The sequence below is a fragment of the Ruditapes philippinarum genome, unplaced genomic scaffold (genome assembly GCF_026571515.1).
Source record: "Ruditapes philippinarum isolate M1 unplaced genomic scaffold, ASM2657151v2 ctg3190_1_1_1_1, whole genome shotgun sequence".
Lineage (NCBI taxonomy): Eukaryota > Metazoa > Mollusca > Bivalvia > Venerida > Veneridae > Ruditapes > Ruditapes philippinarum.
Window position 1 is genome coordinate 14,878 of NW_026855495.1, and position 20,395 is coordinate 35,272.

The 20,395-nt window shown below is 33.9% G+C and overlaps 1 protein-coding gene across 1 annotated transcript in view; it reads right to left on the minus strand.

Annotated features, from left to right (window-relative positions):
* Positions 1 to 20,395, minus strand: part of LOC132743538 (sushi, von Willebrand factor type A, EGF and pentraxin domain-containing protein 1-like) — a gene marked incomplete at its 3' end in the record, with an annotated part of 52,614 nt that overhangs the window by 14,745 nt on the left and 17,474 nt on the right. Inside the window, exons 12-26 of the mRNA XM_060732068.1 lie at positions 16,612 to 16,798; positions 16,266 to 16,438; positions 15,450 to 15,594; positions 14,609 to 14,788; positions 13,304 to 13,477; positions 12,923 to 13,117; positions 12,188 to 12,349; positions 11,399 to 11,584; positions 8,398 to 8,610; positions 7,421 to 7,627; positions 3,961 to 4,203; positions 3,188 to 3,436; positions 2,437 to 2,610; positions 1,871 to 1,954; positions 555 to 709 (exon numbers count right to left, since the gene is read on the minus strand). Coding sequence (XP_060588051.1) covers positions 555 to 709; positions 1,871 to 1,954; positions 2,437 to 2,610; positions 3,188 to 3,436; positions 3,961 to 4,203; positions 7,421 to 7,627; positions 8,398 to 8,610; positions 11,399 to 11,584; positions 12,188 to 12,349; positions 12,923 to 13,117; positions 13,304 to 13,477; positions 14,609 to 14,788; positions 15,450 to 15,594; positions 16,266 to 16,438; positions 16,612 to 16,798 — 2,727 coding nt within the window. The remainder of the gene's footprint in view (positions 1 to 554; positions 710 to 1,870; positions 1,955 to 2,436; positions 2,611 to 3,187; positions 3,437 to 3,960; positions 4,204 to 7,420; positions 7,628 to 8,397; positions 8,611 to 11,398; positions 11,585 to 12,187; positions 12,350 to 12,922; positions 13,118 to 13,303; positions 13,478 to 14,608; positions 14,789 to 15,449; positions 15,595 to 16,265; positions 16,439 to 16,611; positions 16,799 to 20,395) is intronic.

Sequence of the window (20,395 nt, forward strand, 5' to 3'; positions counted from 1 at the left end):
CTTTAACCTTATTGTAATTATAATATGCAAAATTTTTGTTTAACAACATAACCAACATGTTCAACACTATGCTTAGGCATTCATATGTTTTCATTGATTGTATTAAAAAAGTAAAATACAAAATAATAAAAAAAGAAGAAAAAAGGGAAAGGTAGGAAAATTCGTTGAATTGACTTACTTCCATTTGATCGTCCTATCAAAAGAAGAACTTTTACTTAATGTGTATTGCGAGAAATTGTTACCCTAGAGATAGTGTCAAATTAAATATAAAGAACCGGAACTATTGCATTAACTAACGAAGTCCTTGTAAAGGATATGCACGGTATGTCAAGGTGATGTCTGAGTCCAAATCCGTCAAATTGTTATATTAATTAGTTGAAAATAAGGACAGTACAAGACATATTTAAGATATGTTTTTGTTGTTGTTTATTTTTTTGTCATCAACATTTCCGGTTTCATTTCAGCATTTTTTGGAATGACCAAAAATGTTTAAAGTTGTCATTTAGAACAACTAGATACATTCGTGTGACTACAATTCTAATGTTAAAACTTACTCTTGATGTTGCCAATGTGAATGTTATAACAGTTTTTTCTGATAGAAGCGTCACGGTGACTGGGTTATTACTATTGGCGTTACATAACCCCTCCATTGTTGTAGCGAACGCTTGTAGACGCTGCTGTATCCCCGGAGTATACAAAGTCTCGCAAGCTGGAAAGTATAAATAAACAAATGAAAACCTTAATTAAACTTGCTTATTCCCCCTGCAAGTTAGTATTGAAATATTTGAAATGGAACAAAAGTTCTTCATTGGAAAACTGTTATATCTATTGAGAATTAACAAAAACTCATGCATGCAATCGTTACAAAATGACCATAGTATGCAAAGTCTCGCAAGCTGGAAGTATAAATAAACAAATGAAAACCTTAATTAAACTTGCTTATTCCCCCTGCAAGTTAGTATTGAAATATTTGAAATGGAACAAAAGTTCTACATTGGAAAACTACTATATCTATTGAGAATTAACAAAAACTCATGACCATAGACTTTACCTATTGCAATAGAAAGTGTTTTCTATGTCATGAAGACTTATGCAGCTACATAGGATTTACAAAATCTCCTAGGATAAAGTTTGTTTTGTTTTGTTTTGTTTTTAAACATTACATATATCATATAATTATTAGGCACACTTTTATTTAGTCTGTTGGTCAAAAAATGAATGTGACTTTTAACACCATGATAACTGCCATATGAACACATCTGCGGATAATTCTAAATTCAAAATTTTGCCATTTCATGTTTAAATGTGTTGACTTCTGCTTAAACCGGTGATAGGGGACGTGGACGGTAACTTGCACTTTCCACTACAGTCCATGAACTGGCTCCATCAAACCGAGCCTGCAACATTTTCAATTTTGCGGTGTTGGGCTTTCTTTGGGGATTATTTTTTTCTCTATTTTAAATCAACTCTTTAAATTAGATAAATTATATCAAACAAAAAGCACTTTATTGTTGTTTGGGGACCTTTCTGTCGTTCGTATACATATACATGGACAGTTACCCCACTCCAGAGCATGCCCATTGATTGGCTCATTTTTGCTGGGGTTTACTTATTGTGACGGAAGAGAAATGGAAAGCGATAGAAATATCATATTAAGATGCTAGTTCATTGTTCACTTTTGTTCTGGAGCTTCATATTGTGACAACAAGGAACGTGTTTGACTATGATACCAAAGAGAAAGAACATCAAAACACTCGGCAATCTGATTAATACTCGGGGGCTACATTTCCTCTAACAAATCAGATAAATAAAAGAAAAAAAGAACAAACAAAAGAAATAGACAGACATAAGCGAGTTAGTTATACATTACCTGTTTTATCGGAAACACCACCTTGTACAAAATACTTGAAATCGTAACGGGCCGTGTAAATCACGTAACTAGATGTCGCAGTTGCTGTAAAGTATAAATTGTCAATCTAAATGGCAATACTGTATTTTGTACGTAATATGCTAATTTTATACACAAGTCAGTTCTCCTATAAAAATAGCATCAGCATAAAATGATTAATATATTCATTAATTATATAACTGTTATTTTATTATTGTTTTTTTTGTTTGTTTGTTTATTTATTTATATTTGTTTTATTTATTTATTTATTTATTTATTCATTATTTGCTCTTCACTAGAATTCAATCCGAAAAAAACTATGAAGGTAGCTGGAACTATGATGGAAATTTTCACACTTGCACACCAACAAAACTACAATAATGGACGTTGCACGATTTCAACAAAAATTGTAAGCTTATTGTAAATACCAATGCATAAAGTATATAAACATAGAGGTTCATTAAGCGAACATAAAAGTCTCTCTTGAGAGTATCTTAAAGTGTGATTGTAATAAAAGAAAACCATGAAAATATAGAATAAATATTTACCACAGACGGGTGGTTCCCGGCTCCAGCCTTGACTGTTACATGTCATACTTATGGAGTTCGTGCCTGGCGCCTCCATAAAATACGAACCAGTATTACATGAAGCTGTACAAGACAAACCTGTACATGTCTTTACACCATTCGGAATATCAAACGCCCAAGTTGCACAAACTGGAGCTGGAATAAAAGCAAAGTTTTGCTTCAATTATTCATGAAAAAATATGATATATTTCATTATTTTCAGCCGAATGTTGATCTTAAAAAACGCATTTTAGTTAATGTTAACTCACTATAGGAAAATAAAAATGTGCTGCGATGCTTTGATATGTCTTGAAAAGGCAAAAATGTGTTGTAAGGTCGAATTTCATTTGATCATCCTGACGTACATATTGCATATATCTACAAATTTGAAGTAGAATCTTAAAACGGCACACCCTGTGATGAGGAAAAACATTGTTATAGAATAAAACTGAAGAACATTATATCAAAATTTCAAAAACTTGTTATATGTTTGCAGCAACTTTGACATAATATTCTATTGCTAATGGTAAATGTCAACAAACTTTAATTCTTCATTTTAGATACTGAAAAAATGTTTCCTGATTAAAACATATTTCCCATTTTCATATAAGATGGCGGCTGAAAGTAAACCGATTACTTTTTATGCATGAAGTGATGAACTTACATCACAAAACAAGCTTGTAGTTCATGGGATCTCAAACAAAAGTCTGTAGTTCGTGAAAAAGTGACTTACCTTCGAACCTAAAATGTAAGGTACATTTATCCAGAATTATATCTGATGACCCGTCAAATGTTGTCGCCTGTACTGCATGTATTGTATTCAGTGTGGAAGCGTTTGCTTGAACTGTTACACTTTCTGGTTCGATGACCAAGCGGGCAGTGGGGTTTTTAAGTTGTAAGTAGGTCGAGCCTCTAACAACGATAGTGCTGTCCGAATTCAATGTTATACTAGTAGACAGTTGGTTGTTACAATCCATTGAATCTACACAGCAAAACAAAAAAGACTTTGAAATAGTGACACGAAATAGAATTCAAAGTTCATTCAAATATGGAAAACGTCAGTAGTTTTACCTGACGTCAACGTTATACATCATTGTAAAGTAGCCAGTACATGTTCCGTATCAGTGTTATGAAAAATATGTCATTATGTAGCAAGAAAACTTATATAAAAAAACTTAAACAGCACGATCTATATTCATTGGTGAAACCATTCAACAATAAAATAAACATTTAATTGTACTTGAATATCTTACATGTATTAGACTTACTCGGGAATTAAGAATTTAAGAATATTTGTTGTTTTTTTTTTTTCAGCTAATCGGGGGTACGAACAAACTTTTTACAGTAACAGCTTCGAAGTTCACAAATTTATTGTGACCGATACTGCAACGGTAAAAGTTTGTTTACACCGGGGGATAAGCAGGAAAAAACCAACATTTGCGGAGTTCCGGATAACATCTATTGGTAGCAACAAATATTATGTGTATCATAAAAGTATATTTATACCTGGAATAACAACAACCACAGTACACAGTCTTTGGTTGTCATTGAAATCTTTAGCCACATAGTTAATGGTAGTAGCCTCAGAAAATGGTTGTTTCAAGTCGATGTTTTCAGGATATATGTCCCACTCCTTGACAGCAGTGTTGTCAGTGGCATAGGGTTCGAACACTGTTAGAGGTGTCAGCATTTCGGCTCTGTATGTTACTCTTCCGTTATCACAATTATATATAGTAGGACTTTGGGTGTCTAAACATAAATATCGTTCAAGAAATATATAAAAATATATACTAGATAAAAAAAATTGTGATCATATGATTATTCTTATTTTAACAGATTTATGAACAGAAATATTGCATTCGTTTTTATCTCATAGTTTACAGGAATATTAATTATTGTTTTTTTCTAGATCATGTATAATACAAAAAAATGGTATGTGAGAAGTTAGCAGTGAACAGTGAGCTAAGCAAAAAGGCATTTCAATATATATAGGGAAGGTAATGATCTGCTGTAATGCTCAGCTGTTTTGGGCATCTAGCAGGGCATTCCTAAATATAGTGTTAAAATGCTCTGCCGCAATACTCAGCTGTCTTGGCAATCTAGCAGAGCATTCCTAGCTTTAGTGAAAAAATGCTCTGCTGGAACGCTCAGCTGGCTAGGCAATCTAGCAGTACATTACTAAATATAGTGTTAAAATGCTCTGCTGGAATGCTCAGCTGGCTAGCTAAGCTGGCTAGGCAATCTAGCAGGGCATTACTAAATATAGTGAGAAAATGCTCTGCTGGAATGCTAAGCTGGCTAGGCAATCTAGCAGAGCATTACTAAATATAGTGTAAAAATGCTCTGCTGGAATGCTAAGCTGGCTAGGCAGTCTAGCAGAGCATTACTAAATATAGTGTAGAAATGCAATTCTGGAATGCTAAGCTGGATAGGCAATCTAGCAGGGCATTACTAAATATAGTGTACAAATGCTTATCTGGAATGCTAAGCTGGCTAGGCAATCTAGCAGGGCATTACTAAATATAGCGTAAAAATGCTCTGCTGGAATGCTAAGCTGGCTAGGCAATCTAGCAGGGCATTCCTAAATATAGTGTAAAAATGCTCTGGTGGAATGCTAAGCTGCTAGGCAATCTAGCAGAGCATTACGAAATATAGTGTAAAAATGCTCTGCTGGAATGCTAAGCTGGCTAGGCAATCTAGCAGGGCATTACTAAATAAAGTGTTAAAATGCTCTGCAGGAATGCTCAGCTGGCTAGGCACTATAGCAGAGCATTCCTTAATATAGTGAAAAAATGCTCTGGTGGAATGCTCAGCTGGCTAGGCAATCTAGCAGAGCATTACTAGATATAGTGTAAAAATGCTCTGGTGGAATGCTCAGTTGGCAGACTGATTCTGAGTTCCAGGATTTATTGTTGCCAAAGTTTTATTGACATTTTCGACTTCTAGGCAATTCTGAGGCACTCGCAGACTTTCAGGAATTTTCGGTGCCAATAGAAATAATGATATTTTTGACTTCTGACCCCTTAGTCATAAGCAGAGCATTTTTACCCTAAAATGTCATTATCTGCATTAGCACCAAAAATTCCTGAAAGTCTGCAAGTGCCCAATAATCAGTCGCAGACCAACGAAATAGACTCTGGATGGTCAAAAATGTCATAAATTGTAATTATCTCTATTGGCACCAACAATTCCTGAAAGTCTGTGACTGTCCAAGATTAAGTCGCAGACCAAAAAAATGGACCCTGGATGGTCCCTAGAAGTAAAAAATGTCATTATCTGCCTTGACATCAAAAATTCCTGAAAGTCTGTGAGTGCCTCAGAATCAGTCGCAGACCAAAAAAATGGATTCAGAAAGGTCCCAATAAGTCAGAAATATCATTTTCTGCATTGACACCAAAATTCCTGAAAGTCTGCGAGTGACTCAGAATCAGTTGCAGACCAACGAAATAGACTTAAGAGGGTCCTTTTGGAGTAAAAATGTCATTATCTCCATTGGCACCGAAAATTTCTGAAAGTCTGCGAGTGTTCCAGAAACATTCGCAGACCAACGAAATGGACTCTGGATGGTCCTAAAAATTCACAAATGTCATTATCTGCATTAACACCAAAAATTCCTGAAAGTCTGCGATCGTCCCAGAATCAGTCGGAGACCAAAGAAATAGACACTTGAGGGTCCCGTAGAAGTCAAAAATGTCATTATCTGCATTGGCATTAAATATTTTAGATAGTCTACGAGTGCCAAATAATCAGTTGCAGACCAACGAAATTTATACTTTATTTAAGAATGCCCTGCTAGTTTGCCTAGACAGCTCAGCATTCCGGCATAACATTTTCACACTAATTTTCAGAATGCTTTGCTGGATTGCCTAGCCAGCTGAGCATTTTTAACACTATATTTAGGAATGCCCTGCTAGATTGTTTAGCTAGCTGAGCATACCTGTAGAGCATTTTTCGCACTATATTTTTGAACGCTTTGCTATATTGCTTAGCCAGCTGAGCTTGCCAACAGAGCATTTTTACACTATATTTAGGAATGCTCTGCTGGATTGCCTAGCCAGCTGAGCATTTTTAACACTATATTTAGGAATGCCCTTCTAGATTGCCTAGCCAGCTGAGCATTCAGCAGAGCATTTTTACACTATATTTTGGGATGTCCCGCTAGATTGCTTAGCCAGCTAAGCATAACAGCTAAGCATTTTTACACTATATTTAGGAATGCCCTGCTAGATTGCCTAGCCAGCTTAGCATACCAGCAGAGCATGTTTACACTATATTTTGAAATGCCCCGCTAGATTGCCTAGCCAGCTGAGCATAACAGCAGAGCATTTTACACTATATTTTGGAATGCCCCGCTAGATTGCTTAGCCAGCTGAGCATAACAGCAGAGCTTTTTACACTATATTTTGGAATGCCCCGCTAGATTGCTTAGCCAGCTGAGTACAACAGCAGAGTATTTTTAACACTATATTTAGGAATGCCCTGCTAGATTGCATACCAGCGGAGCATACCAGCAGAGCATTTTTACGCTTTATTTTGGAACGCCCCGCTAGATTGCCTAGCCAGCTGAGCATACCAGCAGAGCATTTTTACACTTTATTTAGTAATGACCTGCTAGATTGTTTACCCAGCTGGGCATACGAGCAAAGCATTTCTACACTTTATTTTGGAATGCTCTGCTAGATTGCTTACCCAGCTGAGCATAACAGCAGATCATTGATTTCCCAATATAAATCGTAATGCCTTTTTGCTTAGCTCACTGTTAACTGCTAACTTCTCACATACAAAAAAAAATGAAATTATAAACTCACAAACGGGGATGTATCACACCACATATCCAAATATACTAAATACAAATTTCTTGGCGCGTACGTACGTAAAAATAATGCTTAAGTCCTAATTGGAAATAAAAAAAATCAGCTCAAATTAAAGACAAAATTTAGACTATTTTTGTATCATAGACGTATACCTATACACTGGGGCATTTCTCCTACCCACTCCATCTGCTGGGATGTAGCGTTGTACCGGCAAGTCATGCCCGACGAAACTTGACCCAAGGAGTCCAGAGGCTCATACCCTGACTTACTACACCCGAATGTTACTACGGCATCCTCTTGGAACGTATCACCAATTAAGAATCCGCTTGCAGGGTAGCCAGGGTCCGGGCATTGTCCACCTTTAAAAATCAAAGTTCAGTATATGTAATAGTATAACCCAAATTGTAATGTTATTTTCCCTTAAGCCAATAGGTTTTATTCTAACTCCATTACACAGTGCATGTGTTACACATTCGTTTAATATTTGTTGTCAGGTAAGCCTTTATAAAATATGTTACCTTTAGAATGATTATTATAATAAACGGCAAATTAACCTGTTAAAATCGATGTCAACTAACATAAAACAATATATACATTCCCTATGGTTTTCTGCATGCCTTAATTACTCTCTATATAATCGTTCAAAATATTCTTAAACCTGTAAATAAAGGACACCTCCACACATAGTCCAGTTTATGATATCTCTCAATGGTGCCATCATAAACACGACATTATTCTTTAAGAAATTTAATCATACAAGTTAAGAATTATATTCATTCGACATCAAAGTTCATTGATTTAATCTTAATCTTTACAACAATATAATAGCAAAACAGTTTATTTCATGCTAATTACAATTCGAAATAACTGTTAACATCAAAACACAAAATATAACCTGAATTGAACCGCGTCATGACAAAACCAGCATAATGGGTTTTCGACCAGCATGGATCCTGATCAGACTGCGCGGACTGTTCGCTATCAGTTTTTTTACTTGTTATAGGGTCTGCAAGCGAACAGCATGGATTCTGATCAGACTGCACGGATGCGCAGGCTGGTCTGGATCCATGCTGGTCGCAAACCCATTATGTTGTTTTTTTCGTGGCGCGGCTTGATTTTTACCCCCTACCTCTACATCTTAGATCGCCGAAGTCCCAGAGACCGTCAAAAACGTATCCACAAGTTACACGTTGGTTTCCCTTATTACTATTTCCTTCTCTAACATATCTTTCCCGACATTGAAACTCGAACGAACAGTTGTGTTCGTAGCAAAAAGTCCTATCAAGTTGATTTGGTACATAAACACTTCCTGGAACTTGATATACTTCTCCACAACTCTTCTCTGCAAAAGAAATATTTGTTTAAATTCAATTCAATTCGATTATTTGCCATAGAAATAAATACGTAGCATCTGAAAACAATAATACAACAATTCACTTTTTAGAATGCTATGTGATTTTCATCTGAAGACATAAGCGCTAAATGTAAAAAAATGTAATGAAAGTAACAAAATGTAAACAAAGTAGTATTTTGACTTTAATACAAAATACTAAATTACTATTTGTACAAGTTGCAAAAAATGAAACAGAAGTAAAAAAAATAGTTTAGGGAGTTGGCCACTGAATAATTGCTTATAAATTATAACAGGTTACCACAAATGAAAGGATTTAAAGAACGAACAACAAAAATAAAGCATTTCTTGCACATGAAACATAGTTCTTGTTCTCGTGGAAATGTTACATGTGGAAAATTATAAATATGTTGTACATATAATTAGTTACATAATTCTTTTACTAATACAAAACAAATTAGATATTATTATCATATTTTGCTATACATCTATATAAAAACGAGGATTTTTGTTTGAGGTAGAATTGCTACTTATTATGATTGTTTTCTTTCTTAACATTATGAATGAATTCATTACACTTTTGTTAAGTAGAGACAGACATCCAGATTGTGTTACACAACAAATTTAATAACCTTTATTGGCAACACAGACTTTTGTTTTCTTTTGGTATGTTGTACCTTGTATTATATGTTATATGCTGTACTAAGGTACATTGCTTTGTTTCTTTTGGTCGTGCTAAGTTTATCATCTACAGTCAGAATTTGTTCCGTGCATTCAGGCTCCGCCCGTCCCTGCGTTTGCGATCCTTTCATAGGCGGTGTCTCAATGAGTACTGAATCTTAGTGACTTCTTTCATTTGTTTTACTTATTAAATACGTTTTAGTGATTGGTTTGTTTTAAGGTGTAATGTGTCTTACTTATTTCTTGCCGTTATTGTTGTTGTTTCTTTGTGGTGTCATTTTGCACTTTTGGCACCCTACCTCCTATTGTTCGCCCTCCATCTAGTGTTTGTTTATGTGTTGTTGTTGTTGTTTTTGTTTTCTTGTGTGTGTGTGTTTTCCTTTTTTTTTTGTTCTTTTTATCTATGTAAACATACTGGTATCTATGTGTGACACTCTTTTGTTGATTTTATAACACAATTGCTCTCTCTCATGAATATTTATTTTATATTATTGATATTCAAACACATGATAATGAATCACATTTGAGAAAACAGTACTCCAAAAACAAAGACAAATTCAATTACAAATTTAACCAAGCCACTGAAGCTTATTAAAATTCGGAAATTTCCGTGAATATATCAAGTTTGTAAATTTCCGGGGATATAAAGGTTCGGAAAGTTCTGTAAGTTCGGAGACTTCCAAGAACATAGTATTTAACATCGGAAATGAAATTTCTGTAAAAATAGCATTTCGTAGAAATGTTGCAGTTAGAAAATATAAATGGTTTATCAAAAATAATTGATGGAACTCATATTGTCCTTGAAAAACAACAAAAGTCATTATATTACGAGACTGTTCAAAAACACATACTTTCAATGAGCTTACAGTTAAAAGTGAATTATGGGAGACCTGCTTTATCATGAGAAAAATATATGATATGGTTATCTGCAGATGACATAGTGTTGTTTATATTTACGGAAATAGCCGAAGAATGCCGAATATACACGAACCATTGATGCATGAAACATTTTAATTGTTAAATCCAAAATGAAAAATATCCTTGTTAAGAATTATACAATCAACAATTTAAAGGTTAAATTTATGTAGAATTTACCTTGCTGGGTTACCGTTAGAACTAAATAGAATATGGTGACATTCTCAAAACATAATCAACTTTCCAATACATATTAATATTAATTTTATGCATTTTAAATCAAAGTCAAGTGTGATATATCTTTTGTAACATATATCAAAATATTGTTATATATAATAATTTTTACAAGCCTATTTCTGAGACAGCTCAAGTTCTTTAGTAGACAAGGAATTCACTTCGAATGAAACTGTTACCTTTACCAAATAACCTCAGAATGGATATTTGTCATTTACTGGTCATCGCCATTATCCCTACCACGTTGTAGAAACGTAATATTCCTTCTCAAGTTGCTCTTTGAACAAGGATTTTTCAAAAAATGTCATTCTGACCTTGTACTATGACCTTATGACCTCAAAATCTATGTGGTCGTCTTCTGGCCATGAAAACTGTCTCGACCAAGTTTTACTAACTTATGTTAATCCATTATAGTTGGTCCGACCAAAATTTAACTTTCACAAAATGTCACTTTGACCTTGACCTTTGACAAGAATTTAACTTTCACAAAATGTTACTGTGACATTGACCTTTAACTTTAGTTTTACTAACTTAGGTTAATTCATTTTTGTTGGTGTCCAACAAAAAATTAACATGAAGTATCACTGTAACCTTAACCTGTAACAAGGTCAAAATCAAAATCATTTAGGATAATTTACTGGCAATGGACTATGTCCACATAAAAGATAAATAAACCATAGCTTATTCCGTCTTAAGTTTACTGGCCATATATTATATCTCTAATCAAGTTTTATAAACCCACGTCTTATTAAGGTCAATATATTGCAATATATTGATTTGAGAATGATAACAGCTTTTGCAGACGGACGCACATACGGACGGGCTATGCCAGTATTTCCCGCTTTAAAATGAGGGTACAAAAAAGTTGTCTTCCTTCTAAACAATCGAGATGACCCCGAAAATGATCTAAAGCTAGCTGTAAATTTATTTGCAATTTTAATCCACCTACTTGCACAAATTGGCGTGTTACTCCATTCACCCGTGCTAAGGCACGTGATCTTCATTTGGGAAGTTTTAATGTTTTCCAGATAGTAACTATATTCACACGTAACGTTCACCGTCTGGCCATATGTAAATGGAGCGTTACTGCCTACCGCCATCACGTGACCAAAACTGTTCAATGAGCACTCTTGTACTATAATAGAAAAAATGTTTCTATGATATATCTATGATAAATATTCTCTGATCAGACAATTATTTTAATGCCCAATAATTACAGATTTATATTCAATCGAAAAACATATAATAAAAAGCATGTGTCAAAAGGTACGATACAATCGCAGCCTGACCAAGACTCAAACCAGCAACCCGTGAAATATCCTTCAACAGCTATTCTGGCGTCAAATTACAATTTTAAGCCTCTTATACACTTTCTCCACCATAAAACATCAGTTTTAAACTGTAAGAGGTATAATTTAATTGTATTATGGCCGTGTATAAAGGGAAATAAGTTTCACTTGTCAGTGAACCAGTGTTACAGTAAGACAATCATAGACTCAATGCCACGTTTTCAGATTTTGTTGACAGCTTTGTACACCCATGGTTTAAACTGTAACAAAATGTACGGAATGAACTATATATTGTTTCAAATTTTAATGTTTTCGTTATCAACAAATGATACTGGCTTTTATAAACTACACGGTCGTTGGAATTGACCCATATATATTTATGACAGAAATAAAAACTATGTCTTACACAAAAATACACATTATTTATATTTTCAAATATTACAACTCACTTGAGCAAGTTGGCTGAGGGTCATCAGTACCACATCTGAAACTTTGGTCACCCTCTAAGTTATAGCCCTTAATGCATGTTACATTTAGCTCCTGACCTTGAAAATACTCGGGTTCTGGTGATAGTAACGCATTATCGATCATTGGTATTTCACACGGTGTGGCTGTACAAATATAAATAAGTGTGTCATGTAAATTAAAAAGTAATATAAAGTTAAATTAATGTTATTAAAATATGTCTAAAAATTTAACGTCAAAAATGGATTTTGACAAAAATGGGGGAAAAGTTATGTTTGTATTTTGTGATATTTTTATATATCATCTTTCATTGTCTTATCTTTTATGTGATGTCGTTGCTTTGTTCATGTTGTAGTTAACGTCCTCTTGTTTTGCTTGTTTATAGATCAGCTAGTCTTATTTATCCTATCTAAAGAAAGTAATATGAAAACAATTGAAATTTATTAGGTATTATGTATTTAATATTAATACTTTAAGGAACTCCACTGAAGTTTTTTGACATGACTGGGATTTTTTTTCGAGGTTGATGTTTCATTTTATGTAGGACTAGGCCGAAAGCTTGTGTGCAAAAATTCAGATCTGTTTGCCTATTCCATTTTTCAAGAATTATTATTCTAATTATGAAAAATGACCAAAAATAGAAAACCGTTGTGCATAATACACATTTAATCTGTTCCAAACAGGACACCGTACTGTTGATGATATTGCACGATACTAACGTTCACAGTAAGATTGATCTTCCTCAAGACTAAAGTCCCAAAGTCCGTCTTTACATTGTACAATTGGTGCACCGATTAACTGCCCTTGTTCTTTGCATGTTAGATTCAAAACACTGCCATAGTTCAAACCATCACCTAGCAACACTTTTGCTGTCACATCTTCCACGACATTTGTAAATGTCTGGCAAAGTGTAGCTTAAATAAAAAGATGCGATGAATAAAAATAATTTATATTCAAAATACAACTAAAAATACCGGTTCAGTATATAAATATTAAGTGACAAAATTAGCTGCAAAAGAACTCATATGCCAACTCAACTGGAGCGACTTGGCAATATTCTTAAGATTTTGAACAAATATCTGAAACAATTATATACGTACAGCTGCATGTTGGAGCCGGCTCCCAGCTGCTGTTAGCGAGACATCTGATCGAGGAGGTGCCATGGAGAGTAAATCCTGCATTGCACGCATACACCGTGACGTCACCGCCAAGAACGCCCTTAGACGATACAATATAGCCATTGTCGATGAGCGGTGTCCGGCCGCATTGTCCTCCTGTTTAAATGAATAACAATAATCTTCATATAAAAATGATAATACAGTCAGGACTCATTACAACGACACTGTTGGTTCCCAAAGGATATGTCAGTATATCGAATTTGTCAGTATATTGAATTTCATCATTCAGCATGTAATGATATGCTCATTCACTGGTATCTTTAGATCTATTATAAACATCTAATGAAAAATATTTTTGTGTTTAATATGTGTTCACTTCATTACACACATTACATATCATACACATAATACAACTTCTTCATTAAAATAATAACAACTTAAATAGTTAAAGATTTTTATGAAAATGATAAAACTTTAGAAAATAAAGAGCACATACAATGATAGGACTTTTAAAAGTTAAACCTTTAAAAATTGATTGCACGCTGTTTGTTGTCATAAGTTGGCAAGTGTAACAAAATTCAGCTGACAACAACACGTTGGTATTGTAATAAGGTGTAACAATCAACTGACCAAGCTACAATACCTGTTTTAACACCTTGCAGTCTTTTTTATACGCGCCCTTGACTGACCAAGTGTCAGTTTAACGAGTACTAATTGTATAGAAAATAACATGTTTGGTTTCCAATTTTATTGTGTCGGAGTCGGAATACGAATTTTCCGTTATAAAGGATTATAATAACGTTGAAAAAATTTGGTTCCCACCAATTCACTGTCGTTATTTGAATTTGTCAGTATAATGGATTCCGATATATTGAGTCCTGACTGTATAGTGATTCTCTGTATCTCCGAAAATTGGAGAAGTTCCAATCTTATCCGCGGGTACAAATACATTTATATATTGATAATGTCCGCAATGTTGTAAAAACTTTATTGTGACCAGTAGTGCACCGTGAAGCTATGACGGTTCTTTTTCTGTGTTCTGGACAACATTTATTTCTTTTCTTTAATGGAAGTTAATATTGCATTCTTTACATTAAGTTATCAACTCGTATGCTCTTATTTCTCTACATAAATGACATTTACATATATAATTCTTTTAATTAAGTTACTTCGTTTTGATATTTACATACATTTACCGGTTACCGCTTACCGACAGTCCAGTATAACAATATACTCTTAAATATTACGATAATCAGGCTCACTTTATATGAAGTCTAGATAACTTACGAGAACACGTCGGTATATCTGACATATTCCAGTGACCACCAGACATACATGACAGATTAATCGTTCGGCTGTATCCGGCACCGAAATAATATCCTTCTGCGCATGACACGGTCACGTGATCACCAAAGTCAAATGATTGTGACGATAACGAATACCCCTCTGCATTAAGTACAGGACACCCTGTTTGAAGAGAAAAAACAAGTTACCATAAAACTAAATATCTTGATTGCACTGTTCGATCAGATATTAATAATTTCAAAACGTAAATTAAAAAACAATAAAGATGACAAAACTGACAAGTTGTCATCGCAATGTCAAGGCATTGGTTTTCAAGGCATTGGTTTTCATCGTTCAAATCATCGCCACGAATTCCGCTGATCTACATTCATCACGAATAACGTATATACGTACCTGGCACGTGACTGGCGTGATTAACCATCATAATTATAGTTAGAAAGTTACCACAATTTTCTAAATTATGGCACAATACGGATGTTCCAGTTCTTGATGGCAACACAATTATTTAATATCTACAACCTTAATAATTTCAGTAATAAGTTATAATTCATTGTACAGAAATCATTTAAAACTTTCATCTTTATATACTTTACTTTAATGTTTTGTATTTATACTAGTATGCAAGTATGCACTTGTTATTTGGTCTCATTGAACTTTAAAGATAATATCATGTTTCAATAGTAGCGAATCAAAAAACAAAACAAAAATGATTAATACTGTGGCGTTCAAAATTGAATCAAAATATGAAGTGTATTGATTAAAACATATCTTAACATCTCGTTTATGTAAAATAGAAAGGTGAATATGTTCATATAAAAAATACCTGGTGAAAACGAGGCCATAAAGCCTCTACCATTCCTCCTAGAGCTTGTCTCCATGGTTACTATAACATAACTTTCAGACGTAATAGATTGTTTATGTAGAGAAGAATCTTTGTACGTTGTCACCGTTCCATCCGAATCTGTTACCTGCACGAGAAACAATTATGTACTTTATAGAAATAATAGAAATCTATGTAGATTATAACAAAAGCATTGCGTTACGCCGTTGTGACGTTGACCTCTGACCCGAGGATATATATGTGGAAGCACCATGACCCCTGAGACATTAAAATCATGATACTGTTCTAAAAATAAACATAGTTAATCTATCATTTATATTTTAGAATTTTAGAAAAAGTATTTTAATGAGATATCTGAGGTAATTGGCTGCTCAGGTTGGTCAATCTACTTGATATAATGCAATTTCATGAAAGGACTTTCTCAAAACAAATGCGATTCCAACATTAGATATACTGTTCAAACATACACACTGAGGTTCACTTAAACTGTTCATAAAAGTTTTGTTGTTTTTTGGTGTTTTTTATTGGGGTAGAGTTGTTGTCGTTGTTGTTGTTGTTGCTGCTGTTTTTCTTTTTTGTATCTATTTGGGTTGCTTTTTTAAATTTAAATCATATCTGATAATATAATGATGCCAATTATTATGAAACAATTCAGAGAAAAGTAAAAATATTTTTATAATACCGGAACTTACTATTATTCAATTCAATCTCATGTGAATAGTCAGATTTGAAACTAAAAACTTCTAACATAAAATAATTAAAAATTAAATAATTAATAAAAAAAACGTTGCAACATACCGTGATATTGTCAGCCTGTTCTAAATCAAAATCATCAAATTTTACAGTAATACTCCGATCATCTGATGGGGCGTTCAAGGTCCATTGGCATTTCATCAAATCTGGATAACTATTAGTGGTGCCATACCCAGGTGACCACAGACTTCCGCTTCCGGTCATTGTTACATCACAACCTAATAACATATATACATCCGATCATATTGTTTTATTAAATATTTAACAACCGTAAATAAATTCTACTATTACATTCAATCACTTTTGTAAACAACTTGACAAGATATTAACATGGCGACAAACTATCTTTGAGAAAATTCGAGAGTTATATTGTAAAAGTATTGCAACAAACCTTGTTTGTACTCAATCAGTACACCGTTACATTTCCAATGTTTGTTAAGATCCATTTTCACGTGTACTGTGTTACTTGTAGAGATTATGGTTGTAGTTGATGACGCAGAGGTCAACGTATGCAAAAGGTCATAGTCTTGATCGTATATATAGATATTATCCCCGCAACATAGCTCTATGGTAAGAACCTACAATTGAAATTGATAATGTAATGTCACCTTATTTTCCTATTGATAAAATGTCAGAGTTACGTGTATGGAGGGTGATTTATGCCAAAATTACATCTTGCTTTCTTACGTTACATCGTGCTTTCTAACTTGTACACCGTGCTTTCTAACTTGTACATTATGCATTCTGACATATACATCTTGCATTCTGTCTTTTACATGTTGCTTTCTTACATGCACATTATGCTTTCTGCTGTGTGCGACTTGCTTAATTTTATGTTGATGTCGTTATTTAACGATCAATTATTATTCATTTGTTGATCTGGTATATTAATTCAATAAATTAACCTGCAACTGTTTGTATTTGGGTCTATTTACTCAGTGGAATGACGAATGTCATAAGGTAGAATGCGCATAGCCGAAAGCCGGAATGCAGCAAGCATAATACAACGCGACATCTGGTGTAATAATATGTGACATCCAAATTATGCTAACAGGTGGCGCTACAGTTATATTCTCGGTAAAGTCCGTATTGCGGTTCGGATTCCGTTTACCAAGTTACGTCCCTTTGTTTTAACATTTCCATTTGCACTCATGGAGGAAATATACAAAAGGATTTAACCAATTTTTATATTTATTAATGAAACTCTGTAGGTCAAATTATATTTCCAGCTGACAATGACAAGTTGCACATTTCCAAATCAATGGTTTTAGAATTTATTTTTTTTTCATCAACAAAATAATTATAAAATAGAACAGTTGTTCAACATTGTTCAAAGTGCTTTGGCCATAAAAAACTTCTTATTAAAATATTTCATCCTCTTGAAAAGTTCTTAAATTTTGAAATGGCTTATTTCCAATACCTGTGACCATCCACAACATTTTAATGTGTTTCTATTAATTGGGATATTTTCTTGCCAATTTCAAACTAATTTTGTACACACCTTAGATTTTTTAAATTCAACTTGTCAAAATAATGTCTTTTTTTCACTAAGTTGAAATTATTCACTAAGATGCTTTATGAATACGGCCCCAGGTTCTTGTTCACAGTGTCAGCTTAAAACTGAAGGAACTGCTGCCAAAATCAGCTGATTCTGAGAAAAAAAGAAGAAAAAAAAGGCAATGTCTAGTCTGTCAATCTGTGAGAGTTTAGCTTTAGGACGAATGTTTTCATAATATTAATTGATGAGTACATAAAAACAAAATGTACAAAAAATGTCCCAAGAAATGGTTATAAAATCAAATGACTTGTTAATAATATATTAATAAACATTTTTTTCTACATTCTCAGTGGTGTTTGTATTGCAAATACTATTGCCTTAAGGTATAAAACTTTTTTGTTTTAAATGAGTAAGATCTGCTATACATTTCCAATATCATGAACGCTATAATTAAAGAAAACTACTAAAAAGGCATCTTCAGCCAAACATGCAATATGCATTTTATAACCATTTCTTGGGACCATTTTTGTACATTTTGTTTTTATGAACTCATTAATTAATATTATGAAATTCCTCGTCCTAAAGCTACACCACGGTGCATATTTATATCGGTACCCTCTTTGCGAAATCTGCTTAAACGGTACCCTCTTTACACATTTTTTTTTCTTTTCTTTTTTTTTTTGGTTTTACGTCACATCGACACAGTATAGGTCATATCGCGACGTTCCAGCTTTACTGGTGGAGGAAGACCTCAGGTGCCCTTCCGTGCATTATTTCAGGCACGAACGGGCACCTGAGTAGAACCACCGACGTTCCGTAAGCTAGCTGGATAGCTTCCTCACATGAAAAAATCCAAAGTCGGGATTCGAACCCACAGCGGTGAGGGGCAAGTGGTTTGAAGTCAACGACCTTACCCACTCGGCCACGGACGCCCCCTCTTTACACATGCACAGGTCATTCTCTGCTAAAAACAAACCAGCGACTTCATGTACTGCAACTTCACAATAAGCTACAAAAATCGACATGTCTTGCCTCGCCCATCACCTCGACATACTTTTCGGGCTGCAATGAACCGTGGGCTTGATTTTATATGCATCATACATATTTAATATGTTCATTTGCATATCATCTTCGGACAAATGGCAGTATATAGTCAAAAATAAATGTAAAATTCATAAAAACACCCTACTTTCGGTTTTGCAGCGTACCCTCATGGCACAACATATGCTTTTATTTGCGTTAATCGTTAAATAGGTATGTAATATTTCTTACTTTTGTGTAAATATTACATACTTAACGATTAACGCAAATAAAAGCATGTCGTGCCTTGTGGGTACGTATGTGTTAAAAAAAGAGAGGGTACCTGTGATATAAAAATTCAAATGAAGAGAGGTAGCCCGTGCCGCTGCAAAAGAAAAAAAAAGGCAAAACTGTCTAGTCTGACAGACTAGACAGTTTTGACATTTTATTTTATTTTTTTTCTCAGAATCAGCTGATTTTGGCAGCAGCTCCTTCAGTTTTAAGCTGACACTGTGAACAAGAACCTGGGTCGTATTCATAAAGCATCTTAGTGAATAATTTCAACTTAGTGAAAAAAGACATTTTTTGACAAGTTGAATTTAAAAAATCTAACGTGTGTACAAAATTAGTTTGAAAATAGGCAAGAAAATGTCCTAATTAATAAAAACACATTAAAAATGTTGTGGATGGTCACAGGTATTGGAAATAAGCCATGTCAAAATTTAAGAACTTTTCAAGAGGATGAAATATTTTAATAAGAAGTTTTTTTATGGCCATGCAAAGCACTTTGAACAATGTTGAACAACTGTTCTATTTTATAATTATTTTGTTGATGATAAAAAATAAATTCTAAAACCATTGATTTGGAATGTGCAACTTGTCATTGTCAGCTGGAAATATAATTTGACCTACAGAGTTTCATTAATAAATATAAAAATTGGTTAAATCCTTTTGTATATTTTCACCATGAGTGCAAATGGAAATGTTAAAACAAAGGGACGTAACTTGGTAAACTGAACCCGAACCGCAATACGGACTTTACCGAGAATATAACTGTAGCGCCACCTGTTAGCATAATTTGGGTGTCACATATTATTACACCAGATGTCGCGTTGTATTATGCTTGCTGCATTCGGCTTTCGGCTATGCGCATTCTACCTTATGACATTCGTCATTCAAGCTGAGTAAATAGACCCAAATACAAACAGTTGCAGGTTAATTTATTGAATTAATATACCAGATCAACAAATGAATAATAATTGATCGTTAAATAACGACATCAACATAAAATTAAGCAAGTCGCACACAGCAGAAAGCAAAATGTGCATGTAAGAAAGCAACATGTAAAAGTCAGAATGCAAGATGTATATGTCAGAATGCATAATGTACAAGTTAGAAAGCACGATGTACAAGTTAGAAAGCACGATGTAACGTAAGAAAGCAAGATGTAATTTTGGCATAAATCACCCTCCATATACGTGATTAAGTCATGTCCTTTAATACAAAAAATATTTTGTAATTATTGCTACTTTAAATGTTTATTGACATGACGAGACTGGATTCTGTTTTTCTGATAACATGAATGTTCTTTCTTTTTTGTAGATATAGATCTAGTACTAGTAAAATCTCTGATCATTCGCTACCCCCCTTTCTCCAG